General features: G+C 44.1%; 1 protein-coding gene across 5 annotated transcripts in view; it reads left to right on the top strand.

The window, feature by feature from the left end:
• Rbpms (RNA binding protein, mRNA processing factor) overlaps nt 1-15,515 on the top strand; it is a 149,536-nt gene that overhangs the window by 65,693 nt on the left and 68,328 nt on the right. For all 5 annotated transcript variants that reach the window (XR_001229292.2, XR_001229291.2, XM_013352032.2 and 2 more), the window contains exons 3-4: nt 208-246; nt 1,595-1,657. Coding sequence is in view for 3 of the 5 variants with exons in the window: in XM_013352032.2 (XP_013207486.1) it covers nt 208-246; nt 1,595-1,657 (102 nt within the window). In the remaining 2 variants the exon portion in view is untranslated. The remainder of the gene's footprint in view (nt 1-207; nt 247-1,594; nt 1,658-15,515) is intronic.

Genomic DNA, 15,515 nt, shown 5'->3' with positions numbered 1-15,515 from the left:
CTAAGGCTTTTGTGTGTGCTGGGCAAGCACTCTATACTGAACTACTCATACCACTGTGTGCGTCTTATTTATGTCCATGTCTGTAATGTGTGTCCCCAGCTAATTTTGGAGGCATTGTGAAGGGCAACATAGTTGATCACTTTACTTGAGGAAGGTGGAATTGTAATGCTTCCTTCTTCGTTCTAAACTTGCTCTTTATTTTTTCAGGGCTATGAGGGTTCTCTTATAAAACTCACATCTAAACAGGTAAGAATTTAGAACTCATAGAAATGATCACCTTTTGTTATTGAAGCTTAATAAGTATTCTTTTGCTTCAGTGAGGATTTGACCTATGTGTTATCAAAATTAAAGATGAAGTTGATTGTGGAATTATACACCATTTTCCTATACTAATTCCCAGTCTGTGGATTGGAAGTTTTGAGATTGAGAAGGTACAGTCACAGTGCCTCCAGCAGAGTTACAGTGAAACTAATTTGTTTCTTCAATAAACATATCATCTAAATTCTTAGTCATAGTTTTTTGAGGTTTATTATTTGTTTTACAGTTAGACAGACAGTCAGACAGACAGTTTTACCTGCTCTTATGTTATGTCTCCATTCAATGCCCATAGAGGCCAGAAGAGGGATGAGTCCCTGTAACTGGGGTTGCCTACACTTGTGAGCCATGATGCTGGTGCTGGGAATCAAGCCCTCAGGAAGAGCAATCAAAGCTCTTAGCCACTGACCTATCTCTCCAGCTCTATGCACAATTATTGAGTAGTTCTCTTCATGGAATATTTGTAGTTTATAGATGTATTATCTGCATGGACCCTGTAAAAACACAGAGGAACCCACAGCAGGTGTTGAATGAAGAAGAGGCAATAGCTGATGGCCCTGGGATTCTTGTTTCTCAGAGGTTGGCCAAACATTTCTTTCCTTTGAAGCTGAACACTTCCAAGTCCCCTAACTTGTGCTGTATCTGAGATGAACTAAATTGGAGGCAACCAACACATTGAAAGATATAAAGGAAGGGACCCATTTCTCTGAGCAATGTCCTTCCATGCCTGAGTAAATTGAGCTCTTTGGAAAGGCATGGCTTTGGCTCTGGCAAGGTTCATTTGGTAGTTTCGGTTGCGCAGTGTGAACACAGGGATGTTTACCTTTGTGTCATTATATTCCTTGCACTTACAGTGAACCAAAGGGTGATTCGGTTTCTCTTTGCATTTTAAAAGACGAAGAAGCTGAGGTACAGTGAATTTGATTTAGGAAACTAGAGTCTCTCCAACCCAGATTCTCCTCTGTCCCCTGGTCTTTGCTGCTCACACCTTCCAAGCACTTCTGATTTTTTTTTTCTTTTTTTTTTTTTACAAAAGCGATTCTCTAAATTCTTGGCTGTGTCCTTGAAGAACTGCCCTCACCGTCCCTTTGATTCACTTGAGAAATTTGGTTAAGCCACTAGGTCCTGATTCTTTGGGATTGGCTTTCTTATTTCTACCCATTGCCTGTGGTCATTTCTTTATCTTAGCTCCTCAGTTAGACACCACCCTTGACCTAGAAAACAGATGGCCAGTGATTTCTGTTTTCTTTTTCTTGATGTTTTTCTCTTTCTCCCTCAGCCTGTAGGTTTTGTCAGTTTCGACAGTCGCTCAGAAGCAGAGGCTGCAAAGAACGCTTTGAACGTAAGTGTGCACTGCTCTGATTGCAAGTGTGCATTGTGCTGATTGTAAGTGTGCACTGCTCTGATTATGTGCCTTTTCTTAGGTAATGGCAAACAGTAGAATCCCTGTAGATTAGAAGTCCCGTGTGTTACTGGAGGTCTCAGTGTGTCAAAGCCTGGGCTGCAGCAGCCCTAACAAGTTTCATGGGCTTCTTGTCCCCCACATTGCTACTAAAGAGACAAGTAATAGTGAAACAGAGGCCTAGTCAATGTTCTGTTGCTGTGAAGAGACCTCGGGGCTCTTAGAAGGCATTTAGTGGATTGGTTTCAGAGGTTTCATTATCACCTTTTGGGGTACATGGAGGGATGAGGGCTACCCATATCCTGAATTGCAGGCAGCAGGTAGAGAGACTGGGACGGGCGTGGGCTTTTGAACCCTCAAATCCCAGCCCCTAGTGACACACTTCCTCCAAAGGCCACATCTCTTAACCCTTCTAATCCTTTAATAGAGTCCCATGCCCTGGTGACTGAGCACTCAGTTTAGGAGTCAGTAATGAGGGCCACTCTCATTGTAGATGATTTCCTTCATGGATTAAGGTTTTCTTTACTTCCCACGAATTTGAAGCTTAGCTGGGTGGGATCCTGCCCTGAGGTCTTGCTTTTCAATTTATCCCATTTAGCATCAGGCTTTTCTTTAACCTTTTCTCTCCTCAAGCACTGAACTGAGGCCCGTTAATTACACTTCCTGGTGCTCCTTTTCTCCTCAAACTACACAGTTTGTATTTCTGTGGTCCAATTCCCTCCTTTTCATTCTAGGGCTGCATTAAGACTGGTTACTAATAACCACATAACACAGTCAGTACTTGGCCCTCTTAAAGTCTCGTCAATGCCATTAATCCCATGTTTTTCAATTTAACTGCTGGTAGTTTTTTTTTTTTTTTCGTCGTTAAAGAGAAAAAAAAGTTGGGGCTGGAGAGATGGCTCAGAGGTTAAGAGCACACTGACTGTTCTTCCAGAGGTCCTGAGTTCAATTCCCAGCAACCACATGGTGGCTCACAGCCATCCATAATGAGATCTGGTGCCCTCTTCTGGCAAGCGTACATGAAAGGAATGTTGTATATATAATAAATAAATAAATTTTAAAAAAGTTGCCATAGTCTTTGCCAAAATAACACAAGAAAGGTCTCTAGGCCATTCTTCGCCTTTGAAACCTCTTGAGCTGGGCCTCCACAGTTCAAGCCACTCTCAGAACTATCTTTTATGCTCCTAGTAGGATGTCTGATTAAGCATTCAACCATTTGGGTTTTTTGTTTTGTTTTTGTTGTTGTTGTGTTTTTGTAATCTACAGTAATACCCCACTCCTGGTACCAATTTATTTCTTAGTCATGAAAAACCATGACCATGGCAACTCTTATTTCTTAAAAAAAAAAAATTAATTGTGGGCTTGCTTACAGTTTCAGAGGATTAATCCATTATCTTAAGTGGTAAGCAAGGCACACTGGAGGCAGCTGTCAGAGAGAGTCTGGGTCTCAAAGTCTACCCCCAGCGATATGCTTCCTTCTACAATCCTAATCCTTTCAAATAGTGCTGCTCCCTAAGCTTTTAAATATGTGAGCCTATGAAAACCATTCTTATTCAAACCCCCACACAGAGAAAGGTTTGTTCAGTGTAGCCACACCAGGAAATGGAACAAACAAGGAGGATCGACGATCCCCCACCAAACACCATCTTTGGAGTTCTGATATGTGGTTTAGTTTTCAGGAGCAGTCTAGAGGTGGTGTACGCAACTCACATGTCCAGCTGAACTTGAGGCCCACTCAACCAGCTTCCGTGCCCTCACGGTCTTGGTTCCGAGTGGTGTCACAAACTGTTGGCACTCTGCGGTCTCTTTGGGAATAGTCTCCCTTTGCTGGCACTGAGAATACAGCCTTTTCTTTCCCATTATGAGACTTCTGAGAGAAATTCTACTTCCTGGGTCCTTTGTTTGAATAGTCTGACAGGCAAGGGGCGCCTGCCTCTTTAGAGTTGTTGCTGGGCTGTATCCCTGTTGCTTGCCTAGAGCGCAGGAAGCGCTGGCATTGATCTCCAGCATGGCATAAAACCTCAGTATGGGCTGGGTAGTGGTGGCTCGTGTTTTTAATCCCAGCACTTGGGAGACAGAGGCAGGTGGATCTCCCGAGTTCTGGGACAGCCAGGACTACATAGAGGGACACTCTCAAAAAGAAAGAAAAGTTGTACGTTGGAGACTCAACTTATTTAGACCTCGGGGAGCCTTCTGAACGTTGACTCTGTATAATGGTGACACAATCTTGAGAGAGGTTTTTAAAATTTGAAACAAAATATATTTATCCTGTGTTAAGCACCTGCCGGGATCTTAGGATTTCAGTATATTTTTTCCTGTGTTGAGTGAGTGATCTCTGGTCAGAATTACTGCCTTCTACAGGACAACCTGTAAACCAGTTATTTACTGAGCACCAGCGTTAGACTGTGAAGCACAGTACATTATAGAATATTGTAATGTTATAATTTATGGAGCTCAGTGAAAGAGCGTGTGTCCAGCATGTATAAGACCCTGCCTGACTCAATTGCCACCTCTACAAAATGTATTGTATAAATTTGCATTTTATATTGATATAAGCAAAATACTCTCAGTATCACTAAACTTTAGATGAAAGATGAAAACTACCAGTTCTGTTAGGCCATGGTTTTCTTTCTTTTTTTTAATTCTAACCATGCAGACTTAATTGTTCTTGAAAAGGAAGGAATGGCTAGTGCAGCACTTGGTGCTGGGTCTTATGTCTGGTGCCCCTGCCTCTGCAGTGACACCATCAGTGAGCAGGCAGCATTCCTCACTTCCGGGGGTATGGTGGTGGTGTTAATCTTGGTTTTTAACTCATAAACAAAGTTACTGTTTTAATAATGGCAATAGTCAAGCTGTGAGCATCCCTTGCCATGCCGAATAGAACCCAGCAAATACCATTTCCGTTTTTGTTGGTGCTCAAGGGTGTTCCATTTGTCCCATGCCAATGAGCTCCAGGACACCGAGCTTTTGAATCTAGTTTATTAATATCATTGTGTCTGGCTCTCCTTTCTCCTCCCTGGCAGCAATCCTTGTAGCTGCGTCCTGTCCCATAGTCATAATCATTGTGTTAATTGCTAAGAACCTCAGAGAGGGTGGAGTGGTGGTGGTGCGTTCCTTTAATCCCAGCACTCAGGAGGCAGAGGCAGGCAGATCTCTGTGAGTTCGAGGCCAGCCTGGGCAACAGAGTGAGTTCCAGGACAGCTAGGGCTGTTACACAGTGAGGAACCCTGTCTCGAAAAACAAAACAACAGCAACAACAACAACAAAAACCCCTCAAATAGTAGCAACCTTATTCTGTGTCTCTGCGTGTTTGTGTGTGTGTTGTGGGGCCAGGAGGGAGCGTGGGGGGGCGGGGTCAGTGAGCCTGGGCTTGCTGTGCTCAGGGTGACTTGTAAATAAAAATGTCTTGCTCACTTCTTTCTTGATGTTCTTTGTTGTTGATGGTGCTGGGATTTTTGTTGTTGTTGTTTTATTTTGTTTTTCTGCTTTTTGAGGCAGGGTTTCTCTGTAGACTAGGCTGGCCTCGAACTCACAGAGATCCCCTTGCCTCTGCTTCCCGAGTGCTGGGATTAGAGGCGCTACTCCTGCCCTCTCTTGATGTGTAGCTTTAGGGCTTCCATACACCTTAGAAACATCTGCAGCAGTACAGTTAGGGGAACAGACCTACAGGGGGATGAGCGGTTCAGTAAGAATGGTGTGTGGTCGGAGCTAGAGGTGACTCAAAGTCGGACCCTCCATCTTAGTCCAGTCTGTTCCATCCTGGCTTCTCGCCACACTTCTGGGTCCAGTTATAGACTATTGCTTCCCATTGTCCAGGACAAACAGCCGTGGAGCTTGGTCACCCTGTCTGTAGAGAAAACGGGCCCATCATGGCAGTGTACTTAACATTGAGCTACTGTTCATCTTCCTGAGTGTTGACCCCTTGGGCCTTTTCAGGATCGTCTTTTGTGATCGATGAGTTAAAAACATGTACGGCTCACAGCTCTTGCAAAACGTTCCTTGTGTCATTTGCTGAGGCTCTTTTCAAAGCCTTCCCTCAGATCCCTGGAGAATAGTTAAGTGGTGTAATATTTGGTTTGGTTCCACTGTTGAGAAATGTAAACCTTGATCCAGAAAGTGCCTTGTATAGAATAGTCGACCGTCACACACCACTTCCGTGTTTGCAGCTTTCCTTGTTAGTTTGTCTTGGTCACTGCCTAATTCAGTCATAAGCGTCAGCCTTCCCAGACAGACCGTGGATTGTTACAAGCCACTGGCTTTCCTGCAACATCCAGCCTGAGCGCCAGTCGGTCAGACAGTGTTGCGGGACAGTGTCCTCGGGTTGTTTGGTAGCACTGACCTGTGGTCTGAGGTTGTTCATGATCCCCTAGAGGAAAGGAGTGTATTTTGCTTTTGTAGGAAAAGCTCCCAAATTCGGCTCTGAACCACTCAAGCCCAGATTTCCCTTTTGATTGCCTATGGTTCCATTATTCACACGAGTAGGAACATCTTTCATCTCTGAACACAACAGCGAGCTGTCTAGCCTGCTTTGCCCGGCACATTTGGATAGTTAGCTCTGCCCACGGAAGAGGATGAGAAAGCTGATCATGACTTGGAGAATGTGCTTGTGCTTTTGAAAGGTAAAGTGCTAATCCGAGGGTAGCCCAGTTAAGTGAGAATCCCAGTTTGGAAATTGTTAGCAGAGGCACACAGGCCTAAGGGTGAAGCCCGCGAGCAGCGTGGGACGCTTGTTCAGGGTCTTTTGAGTGACTGCGCCCCTCGTCATCGCTGCCTAGTTGGATTCTTGTTTCAATAAATGATGATGGCAGTGAGGGCTTCAGAGCACCAGGGTGAGCAGGGTCTCAGTTTGGGTTCCGTGAAGGAGAACACCAGGGTGAGCAGGGTCTCAGTCTGGGTTCCGTGAAGGAGAACACCAGGGTGAGCAGGGTCTCAGTCTGGGTTCCGTGAAGGAGAACACCAGGGTGAGCAGGGTCTCAGCCTGGGTTCCGTGAAGGTGTGGGAAATGAGTGGCCCTTAAGTACTTGCCCTTTATCGGGCGTCTCTCCTCCCCTTATCCTACACGGTTTCTAGAACCAGAGAAGTCTGACAGAATCAAGCTGATGATATATTAATCCACCTCACCGTCGCTGTTTACGTTCAGTTAAGCTAGTGAGGTAGTCTGTGTACTCCCCGAATGCACTCATTGACCTCCGTCTTCTCTGATTGACAGTATGTTTTATCTCAGTTCAGCTAGGGTGGCACTTTGTGTGTTCTCAGAATGTGATTGATCTGTGTGATCTCTGATTGACGGTTTTTTTTTTTTTGGCTTTAAAATAATTCTGTTGTAATAATTCATGCCCCATACATTTCAGTGGCCTTGATTACGTTTTCATTAAGTATTTTGAAATTACGTTAGCACAAAACCTTGCCATTTGAACAGCCTTTGCACCTCTAATTCACTAACTCACTGGGTTGTGCAAGTTTCACTATTTCCTAAAACCTTCATTGCCCCAGCAGAAAGACATTGTATCCTGCGCCCAGTTCCTGCTCACCTTTAGTCTGCTTTCCTAGCTGCCTGAAGTTACAAATCATTCGTGTTTCTGGCTCCTCTTTCCTTGGTATGATATATGCAGAATTTTTCTTGTCGACTTTTTTAAAATACACACACACACACACAGTTTTTCCCTTTCTTTAACTACTTAGAAGTACTGGCCCTTTCCCAGACTAACTCACCTGTATTGCCAGCTCTGTAAGTACTACATTTTATGGGTATAATTATTTATTCATCTGTTGAAGGACACTGGATTGTTTCTGCCCCCTTCCCCCCTTAAGATGGTTTCTTTGTGTAGCCGTGACTATCCTCGAACTCACTCTGTAGACCAGGCTGACCTTCTCTGCCAAAAATGGTATCAAGAAGTCTTCATGACTCTGGCATTCAAGCAAACATTGTAATGACCAGTTATTTATCTGCAGTGATTCCAGCCTTTCACATAATCTCCTTTAACTTGAGGGACCATTTGTCCTGTGGCGGGTTCCTCGTCTGTGTGAGGTTGCACTTCGTTCTGAAGTGTTAAGGGAAATTGCTAATAGAAACATCACCAGTATTTGTAACATTACCTTCACCAGGAAATACCTTTTTAGCCATCAAGTGTTTCAGCACAGCAGGATGGATACCCAGGTACCGGAGGAATCTGGTGAACCAGGCAGCGTGAAGATGGCCTTTGGGTTTGGTCAGGCATTTGCTGTGCTGTTTCCTGTGCATAGGCTTCCCTGACAGCTGTGGAAGTTAGGACTTTTGATCTTAATATTTATACAGCTTGTGAGCTGGGTCAATTATTTCCACTAAACAAAACTTCTCCCAAATGCAAGTCTCCAGATGGCCTGTCTCAGTCTTCCTTACCCCCATTAGGCACCACGTCAGTATGTTTCTTATCATTTTTGAAATTTTCTCCCTTGGTTTCTCTTTAGCCTATTGCTCAAGGTAGTTGGAAGGCCCTGATTAATGGGAACCCAGCTGGAACTTTTGGATGGGAAATAAGCAGGGCTGCCAGATGAGATCATGAGCCTGACCCAGTGTTTATCTGCTCAATCTGTTTATAACTGCTTGCTCTTGGCTCGCAGAGTTTTAACAGCCATTTGACGTCACAGTGTTGGAGACTAGGGCTGTGCCTGTATAGAAACTCGGTGGAGTGGAGTTGGTCAGGTCCGCTTCTTTGTTTTCAACCTTGTGCCTTATTGGGAACTTCAACAGCTGTCCAAGGGTCATGGAAATGGCTCACTAGGTGCAGGTCTGATGACCTGAGTTCCATGCTGGGGTCTTCTGGTGGGGGAGAGCTTCCTCCAGAATGTCATCGTCTGGTGTCCACATCCACTTCTGGGATGCATGCGCACTCTCCCTCTCCCTCCCCCACCTCTCTCTCTCCCTCCCCCTTCTCTCCCTCCAAGCACACACAATCTGTTCAATTTAGCCCCTCCTCCAGCTTTACCATTAAAAAAAAAAAGATAAACCCAAATGAGTTCCAGCCCTGTTGGGGACCAGCCTTGATAAAAATACCTCTTGCCAGGGTAGAGGCGTGGGGATATAGTATCATCACTGAAGTCAAGGCAAAACAAAATATATATATATAGTAAAGAATACAAGTTCACAAATAAATAATAAAACGGAGAAACATATAGGATAGTATCAGGAAGGAATTCCAGTGAGTACTGAAAATTCTCCCACTTTTAATTTCCAAATACTTAAAATACGCCTGACCCCAAAAAGTAGGAGTAAGACAAAAGAGTGCATTAACATAATTCAAGGAAGTGAGCATTGGGCTACATCCATAGTTAAACATTCTGTTTAGAACAATACAAATCAAGCTCACACACTAGACCAAAACATTCTGTAGGCAAACCACTCCCTGGGTGGAATCCCAAGTTATCTTCATAAAGGGAACTCAGTCACATCCTTAGACTCTTGTTTGGGAATAGTCTGCTTCTTTATTCCTGGAGTACAAGGGCTGGCTATTAGCCACAACTGTTGACAATAACCTTGAAAGAGCAGAGCTCCCTTTCTATACCTAGGTGGGACCTTTGTTTGAGGTGGAAGCACTACCTTGAAGGAACTAGAGATTAGTGCCAACTCTCTGACCTTTGGTCAGCGCGGAAAAGAGCTCACATTTCCGGTCTTCCACACAACTCAAGTACAGTTTAAAAACAACAAAACCAAAAGAGCACTCGGCAACAAGTGCTCAGTGCTGAGAGTTGAGTCCTAGGTTTCTTCAGTGACCCTGCATTTAGGGATGGTTATTAAACTTCCCTTGGAAAGAAAGCTGGGCAGGGTGGCACCTTTCTGCAATTCCTTAGGAGACCACGTCAGGAAGATGGTTTTATGATGTAGCCAATGGTGGTATCTCAGTCACTAACCAACCAATCAGTGTTGTGCTGGGGGAAAATTTACATAGCTTCCCGAAGTTTGAAATTTGACTGCTGTTGTTGGTCTTTGCCTTAGAAGAATGTGTGCTATTTCGATTTCTTGAGCATCTAGTAGGAAACTGGAAAGTGCAGATGACAGGAGGAAGGAGAGTATTCTCCTCCTAGGGAAACAGGCAGGAAGGACCACAGCTGCCTGGTGATGTTGCCTGTACACTGACACCTCCAGTGGCTGTGTGTGACGGCTCTGAATTATTGTGGTCCTGATCTTCTGATACATTTTCAGCTACATTAAATAAAAGGTACTTCATTTGACATTGTCCTTGCTCCACAGTGTTTTAGGTACTTCAGGAATTGCTGAGAATCTGATTTCCCAATATTTTAAATGTAAATGTTGGGGGAACTGACAGGTAGAAAGCTAGTGTGTTATTGGGAACAGCTCTCAAATTTGCATATCCACATTACATAGATCAGCCCCAGAAGTCACTGTATTGTCTCCTCTACCTTTTCAGTAAATTCGACCCCAGGACATTGTTACGTACAGTCTTAAACCTGCAGTTAGAATGAACTAAAACTTGTTTTTAAATCTTAGGATTGGGGTAGAGTGAGTCTTAGCCCCTTTAAAGATGAACGATGTTTTGGGCAGAACATGGTTAAATTGGTGGAATATCGAATGTAATTATTTTCTTTATAGTCAGGTGCAGGCTTTGCCTTTTTTTTTTTAATTTATTTATTATGTATACAATATTCTGTCTGTGTGTGGCACCAGACCTCATTAAAGATGGTTGCGAGCCTCCATGTGGTTGCTGGGAATTGAACTCAGGACCTTTGGAAGAGCAGGCAATGTGGAGGCAATGCTATTAATCTCTGAGCCATCTCTCTAGCCCCAGGCTTTGCCTTTCTAAATGTCTCTATAGGAAGGTGAGCGAGAGAAGTGCAGACTTTACCGCTGTCCTTCCTGTTTAGTGTTGGGGTTGGACGCTGTTTCTTCCACGTGCTGAGTGGTTGCTGAGCTCTCACCGCAACAAAAGATTTCTCCTTTTCCAGACAAGCTCAGCTAAGGTTTCTTGTATGTAAGTAAGAAGAGAGCAAATGTTTCTCCAACTTGGAAACATATTTTCTAATGTTTAGTAAATGTGAGACTAGAAAAATACACGATATAAAATTGAACTCTAAACGTGAGGATAGAAGTTGAAGGCCCGCTTCAGCTACACAGCAAAAGGCCAACGTCAGCTAGGTACACCTCATTTAAGAAGCCAACTGAAGGTCAGTGGAGACTGAGCAAGAGAGCTTGCTCAGTAAGCACTAGGGCCAAAGTTTAAGTCCCCCTAGTGATCATACAAAGCTGGCCATGATCATAGTTGCTTCGTCCTAGTGCTGTGGGACAGATGCAGAGACAGGAGCATCACTGGGACTTGTTGGCCATCAGCCTAGCCCCAGGTCCAGGGAGAGTCTGTCTTGAAATCAAGGGGCAAAGGAGCAGGTCCACTGACATTCTCCTCTGATCTCTGCGTGTGCAATAAGCATGTGAATGCCTACATACATGTGCGCATTACCCCCCCCCCCCACACACACACATCCAACAAGAGAGAAAAGGTGAAATAATAAATACTTTAACAAACATGTTGAGAATTCTTGTTGGGGGATATTTTAAGGTGCGTTACTTTTGTTTCTGCTGTGGAACATTGGTTTAATGATGTAAAGATGTGTTGCTTTTGTTGTGCTACATTTGTTTAACTCTGTCAAGCTGTGATTCTTTGCCTGTCTAAAACACCCAATGGTTTATAAAGAGATGAATGGCCAATAATGAGGCAGGAGCAGGGATAGGTGCGGCTGGCAGGTAGAAATTATAAAATAGGAGGAAGAGGTGGAGCAACAATAGAACAAGGGAAGGAGGATGGCAGGGGCAGCCACAGAGTAAGCGTGTAAGAAAGGTATATAGAAGTAAGAAAAGAAAAAAGTCCAGAGGCAAAAGGTATATAGGATAATGTAAGTTAAGAAAAGCTCACAATAAACAAACCAAACTAAAGCTGGGCATTCATTAACTGAGAATAAGTCTCCATGTGTGATTTATTTGGAAGCTGGGTAGTGGGCCCCCCCGAAAAGCCAAAAAGAATAAAACATAACACTAATTCTTAACATGAAATCTGGACCAAATCTCTTCTTACAGCATTAGCCTAAAATCCAAAATCAGCCTTAATTTCCAGCAAAAGAACATTTTGAAAAGCTAAGGTGGCACCCCAAGAAACCGAGACAGGACATAAAAGCATCCAGAACAGTTCTTCCTAAGTTTTAGGGAGTTATTGTAAGTTTGTTTTAAAAGTTGAAAATGAATTTCTCAGAACAGCAGTCGAGTAGAGAATTCTTATATAAACCGGTACCAGTGATTCTTTGCGGCTTTTGAGTCTCTGCACTGATGTTTTCTCCGTATTTACTATCTACAGGACATCAAAAAGTAATCGGATATGCAGGTACCTCGAAAGGGAGTTTCAAAACAGCATCATGAGATAGAAAATAAGTTTAGGTAGGAAAGATACTCCTGACGAAGGAACAAAGTTAAAGTATTTCCTTAATACTTTTGAAAAAACAAGAATAAACTCTAGAACCCTCACAAAGCCCTGCGGCAGCAGCCTCTCTAGAATTCCAGTGTTAGGAGACAGTTGTCATGATTCCCAGATAAAAGGCCATGCCTAGAGCAGGACACGGGTAGTCGGGTGAACTCTGTCGACGTCTCAGAGTGCCGAGGAGTAGAAGCCAGTGAAGACCTTGTGTGGCCGAGGTAATGGCGGCAGGAAAACAGCATTTCCGCCATCACTTCGTCATGTCCTGTGTCGTCCAGACACTGCCTATAGGCTCTTCCTGCCCCAGCAATCATTTCTGCCCTCTTCAGCATCTTCAGAAAACCTGCTATACAAGTACCTTCAAGACTAAAATATGTCAACTGCCAATTAAGACGTTCCTAGTATTGGCTATGTTAGAATGGCTTTTGTTGCTGTGTCGTTAGAATTCATACCTATAGAGAGATACATATCCCAGTCTGAACTGCAATGGGAGACTGAGGAACGCAGGAGAGTGTTAGTGAACCCAGGACCTCTTGCATGGAAAGCATGAACTCTTAGCACTGAACCACACTACCAACCCCAGAGACCATCTTGATAATCACCTTTGAAGATGTCACAGTTAGCCTGCAGCTTCATGTTGTCAGACTGTGTGTGTGTGTGTGTGTTCAGGTGTGTGTGTTCAGGTGTGTGTGTTCAGGTGTGCGTGTTCAGGTGTGTGCATGCAACAGCTCACGTAGAAGGCAGAAAGGGGCATCAGGTCTCCCCTGACAGGGCAGACAACACTCCTCACTGCTGACTCTTCTCGCCAGTCCCTTAAAGTGAGGACTTTATAGGAACTGGCGTTCTGTATGGTGGAGACACAGACTGACGATGGTGACAACCTTCAGAGAGCTCTGTTTATCCTGAAAGTGCCCTTTCCAATAGAGTGCTTCAAAAATAGCTTCTTTGGAATTCCAAGTTCCACTGGGGGCAGAATGTTTGTGAATGTCGACTCAGATTACTCACCAGTCAGTCCCTTGGATCTCTAAGGTGGGGGCCAGGAGCTTCAGTGTTGTCCTTACGGGTCTTGGGGGGACAATCATCCCGTAGCTGCGTTCTTCCAATTCTGACACTGTCCCTGTTCGAGTTTCTGTTTAGAACCTTCCCGTTTGTCAGCTGCTGGGGATGGTTCTGACTTGGAGTCTATTGTATGGAGGGAGGAACATTCTCAGCCCTTTTGTCATCGTGACTGATCTTGCCACTGCTATGCAGTGGAAGAGCCTTGACGTGGCCTCTTCCAGGTCAGATGCCTTTTGGCCCATTGCTTTGCTCCCTGTATAAAACAGGAAGTGCTTTACAGTGTCATAAAGTTTGAACTCTACTGTTGTATCATTTCAATCAACTTGGGCCTGCGCTCCAAATTCTCATTTGGAATAAGTGTGTAAGCTATGTATAGCTTGTGCTAAAGGTTTAAAAATAGGTCCACACAGAGAAACCCTGGCTGGGGACAGAGTGGGGAGCTTGAAAAAGCCGGGTGTATAGCTCAGTGGTAGAATCCTGGCCTCGAATGCAAGGCTCTGGGTTCCGACTCCAGCATTTGAAAAGAAAACGATTTTGGCTGAGGATGCGCTTGCCTGCTATGCTCAGAGCTCTGAGTGCAAATGCCAGCACTTGTCTTCAGCTGCGGGGTGAGCTTGAGGCTAGCCTGGGTGCATGAGACCCTCTTTGTAAGGTGCAACTTTTGCCCCACTTCTCATCCCATCATGAATAGCTTTATATTGCTGCCTGTATGACCTTTAGAATAGTAAATAAGATGGTATAGATGACACCAGTTTTATCCTTAGTAAAGTAAAAGTCATTAATACATAGTCAAGTAGAATTAATAGTAAAGTGCTAATAAGTAGTTGTAAATGAAGTAGTAATAAATAAGAAGTAGTAGAATTAATAGTAACGTGCTAATAAGTAGTTGTAAATGAAGTAGTAATAAATAAGGAGTAGCAATAAAGTAGTATTAGTAGTAAATTAGAGTCTCATATATTATTTTTAATGTAGAATGGCCCTTTCCCTTCTGGGCATTTCTGCTGTCTGGTAATTGTGAGGCTGTACCTACTGGATTCCTTCTGTTACTCTTCACTATGTTAGGGAACCCGGGAGTGCACAGAGAGTGGGAGTGGGAGCGTTCCCTGCAGGGAAGCCGGGCAGCAGGAGTGGGCCTGTAAACAGACATGAGGGCCCACTGTGGCCCGTGTCTGATCTTAAAATGGAAGCCTTTGACAATGGCCCTGGAAAGTTCAGGCAACTGTCTTTTTCTCAGTTACAGAGTTTATGTCAATGCTGTTTTTCTTTTCTCCTCTCCCCAGTCCTCCAACCTCCTTCTATACCAGTCGCTAATAAAGCTCAAAGTAAACTTTCCAGAATGATCCTTAAAGCGTAGAAAGTTAAATGGCCCTCAGATAACCCAAGGAGCACTTAGATAAGACCGGGGGACGAGCATGTTAAATGTGTCTTCTTGACCTGCCGCCCTTACAATGCTTTATTCTTCATAAAGTTTAAACAGTAGACACCGGGATGCTCACACTTGGTGTTTATAATTGTGAGACTTCATGTTGTACCCTGGTAGCAGTACCCAAACCCCCACATTGTGAGGCTCCTTCACATGGCCCCGGGGCCATTGCCTTCTTCTGTCAGTGTATGTAGTATGATATAACATTGTATGTAATAGATAATATGTAAAATCAGACCTCATCTTCTATAATCAGAAGATGAAGCATCCTTAAAACACTAACCCCAGAACCAGTAATCTTCTTATCTTTACAAAAGTGACTGTGTCTCTAAAACACCTATATAGTCGGGTGATGTGAAGTCAGTATTCCAAAACTCGCCCCCCCCCACCCCAGTGACTCCAGGCTTTTTCCTCAACACAGCCATCTGACTGAGCACGTGCAGCCTTTGGGAAAGGAAGTGGCTTTCGTGTGCCATCACTTGGGAAAGAATTTAGGTTTTTGTTTTTATGTTTTTCCAAGACAGGGTTTCTCTATAACTGCCCTAGTTGTCCTGGAACTCACTCTGTAGACCAGGCTGGCCTCACAGATTCCCCCTCCCTCTGCCTCCCTAGAGTGCTGGGATTAAAGGTGTGCGCCTTCACAGCCAGTTTGTTGATGTTTTGTTTGAGGATTTTAATTCTTTTTTAATTATGCGCATTGATATTTTTGCCCATGTGTAGTAATATGAGTGGTGGGCTGCTTCCCGCCACCCGGCAGCCATCACGGCTAGCTTTGCCCGAAATAATTACACAGACACTGTATTCATTTAATCACTGCTTGGCTCTTTAGCTCTAGCCCTTTTCTCGGCTAACTCTCGCACCT

The sequence above is a fragment of the Microtus ochrogaster genome, linkage group LG7_11 (genome assembly GCF_000317375.1).
Source record: "Microtus ochrogaster isolate Prairie Vole_2 linkage group LG7_11, MicOch1.0, whole genome shotgun sequence".
Classification (NCBI taxonomy): domain Eukaryota; kingdom Metazoa; phylum Chordata; class Mammalia; order Rodentia; family Cricetidae; genus Microtus; species Microtus ochrogaster.
Note: the sequence above shows the minus strand (reverse complement) of the source record. Positions and strands in the feature narration are given on the sequence as shown.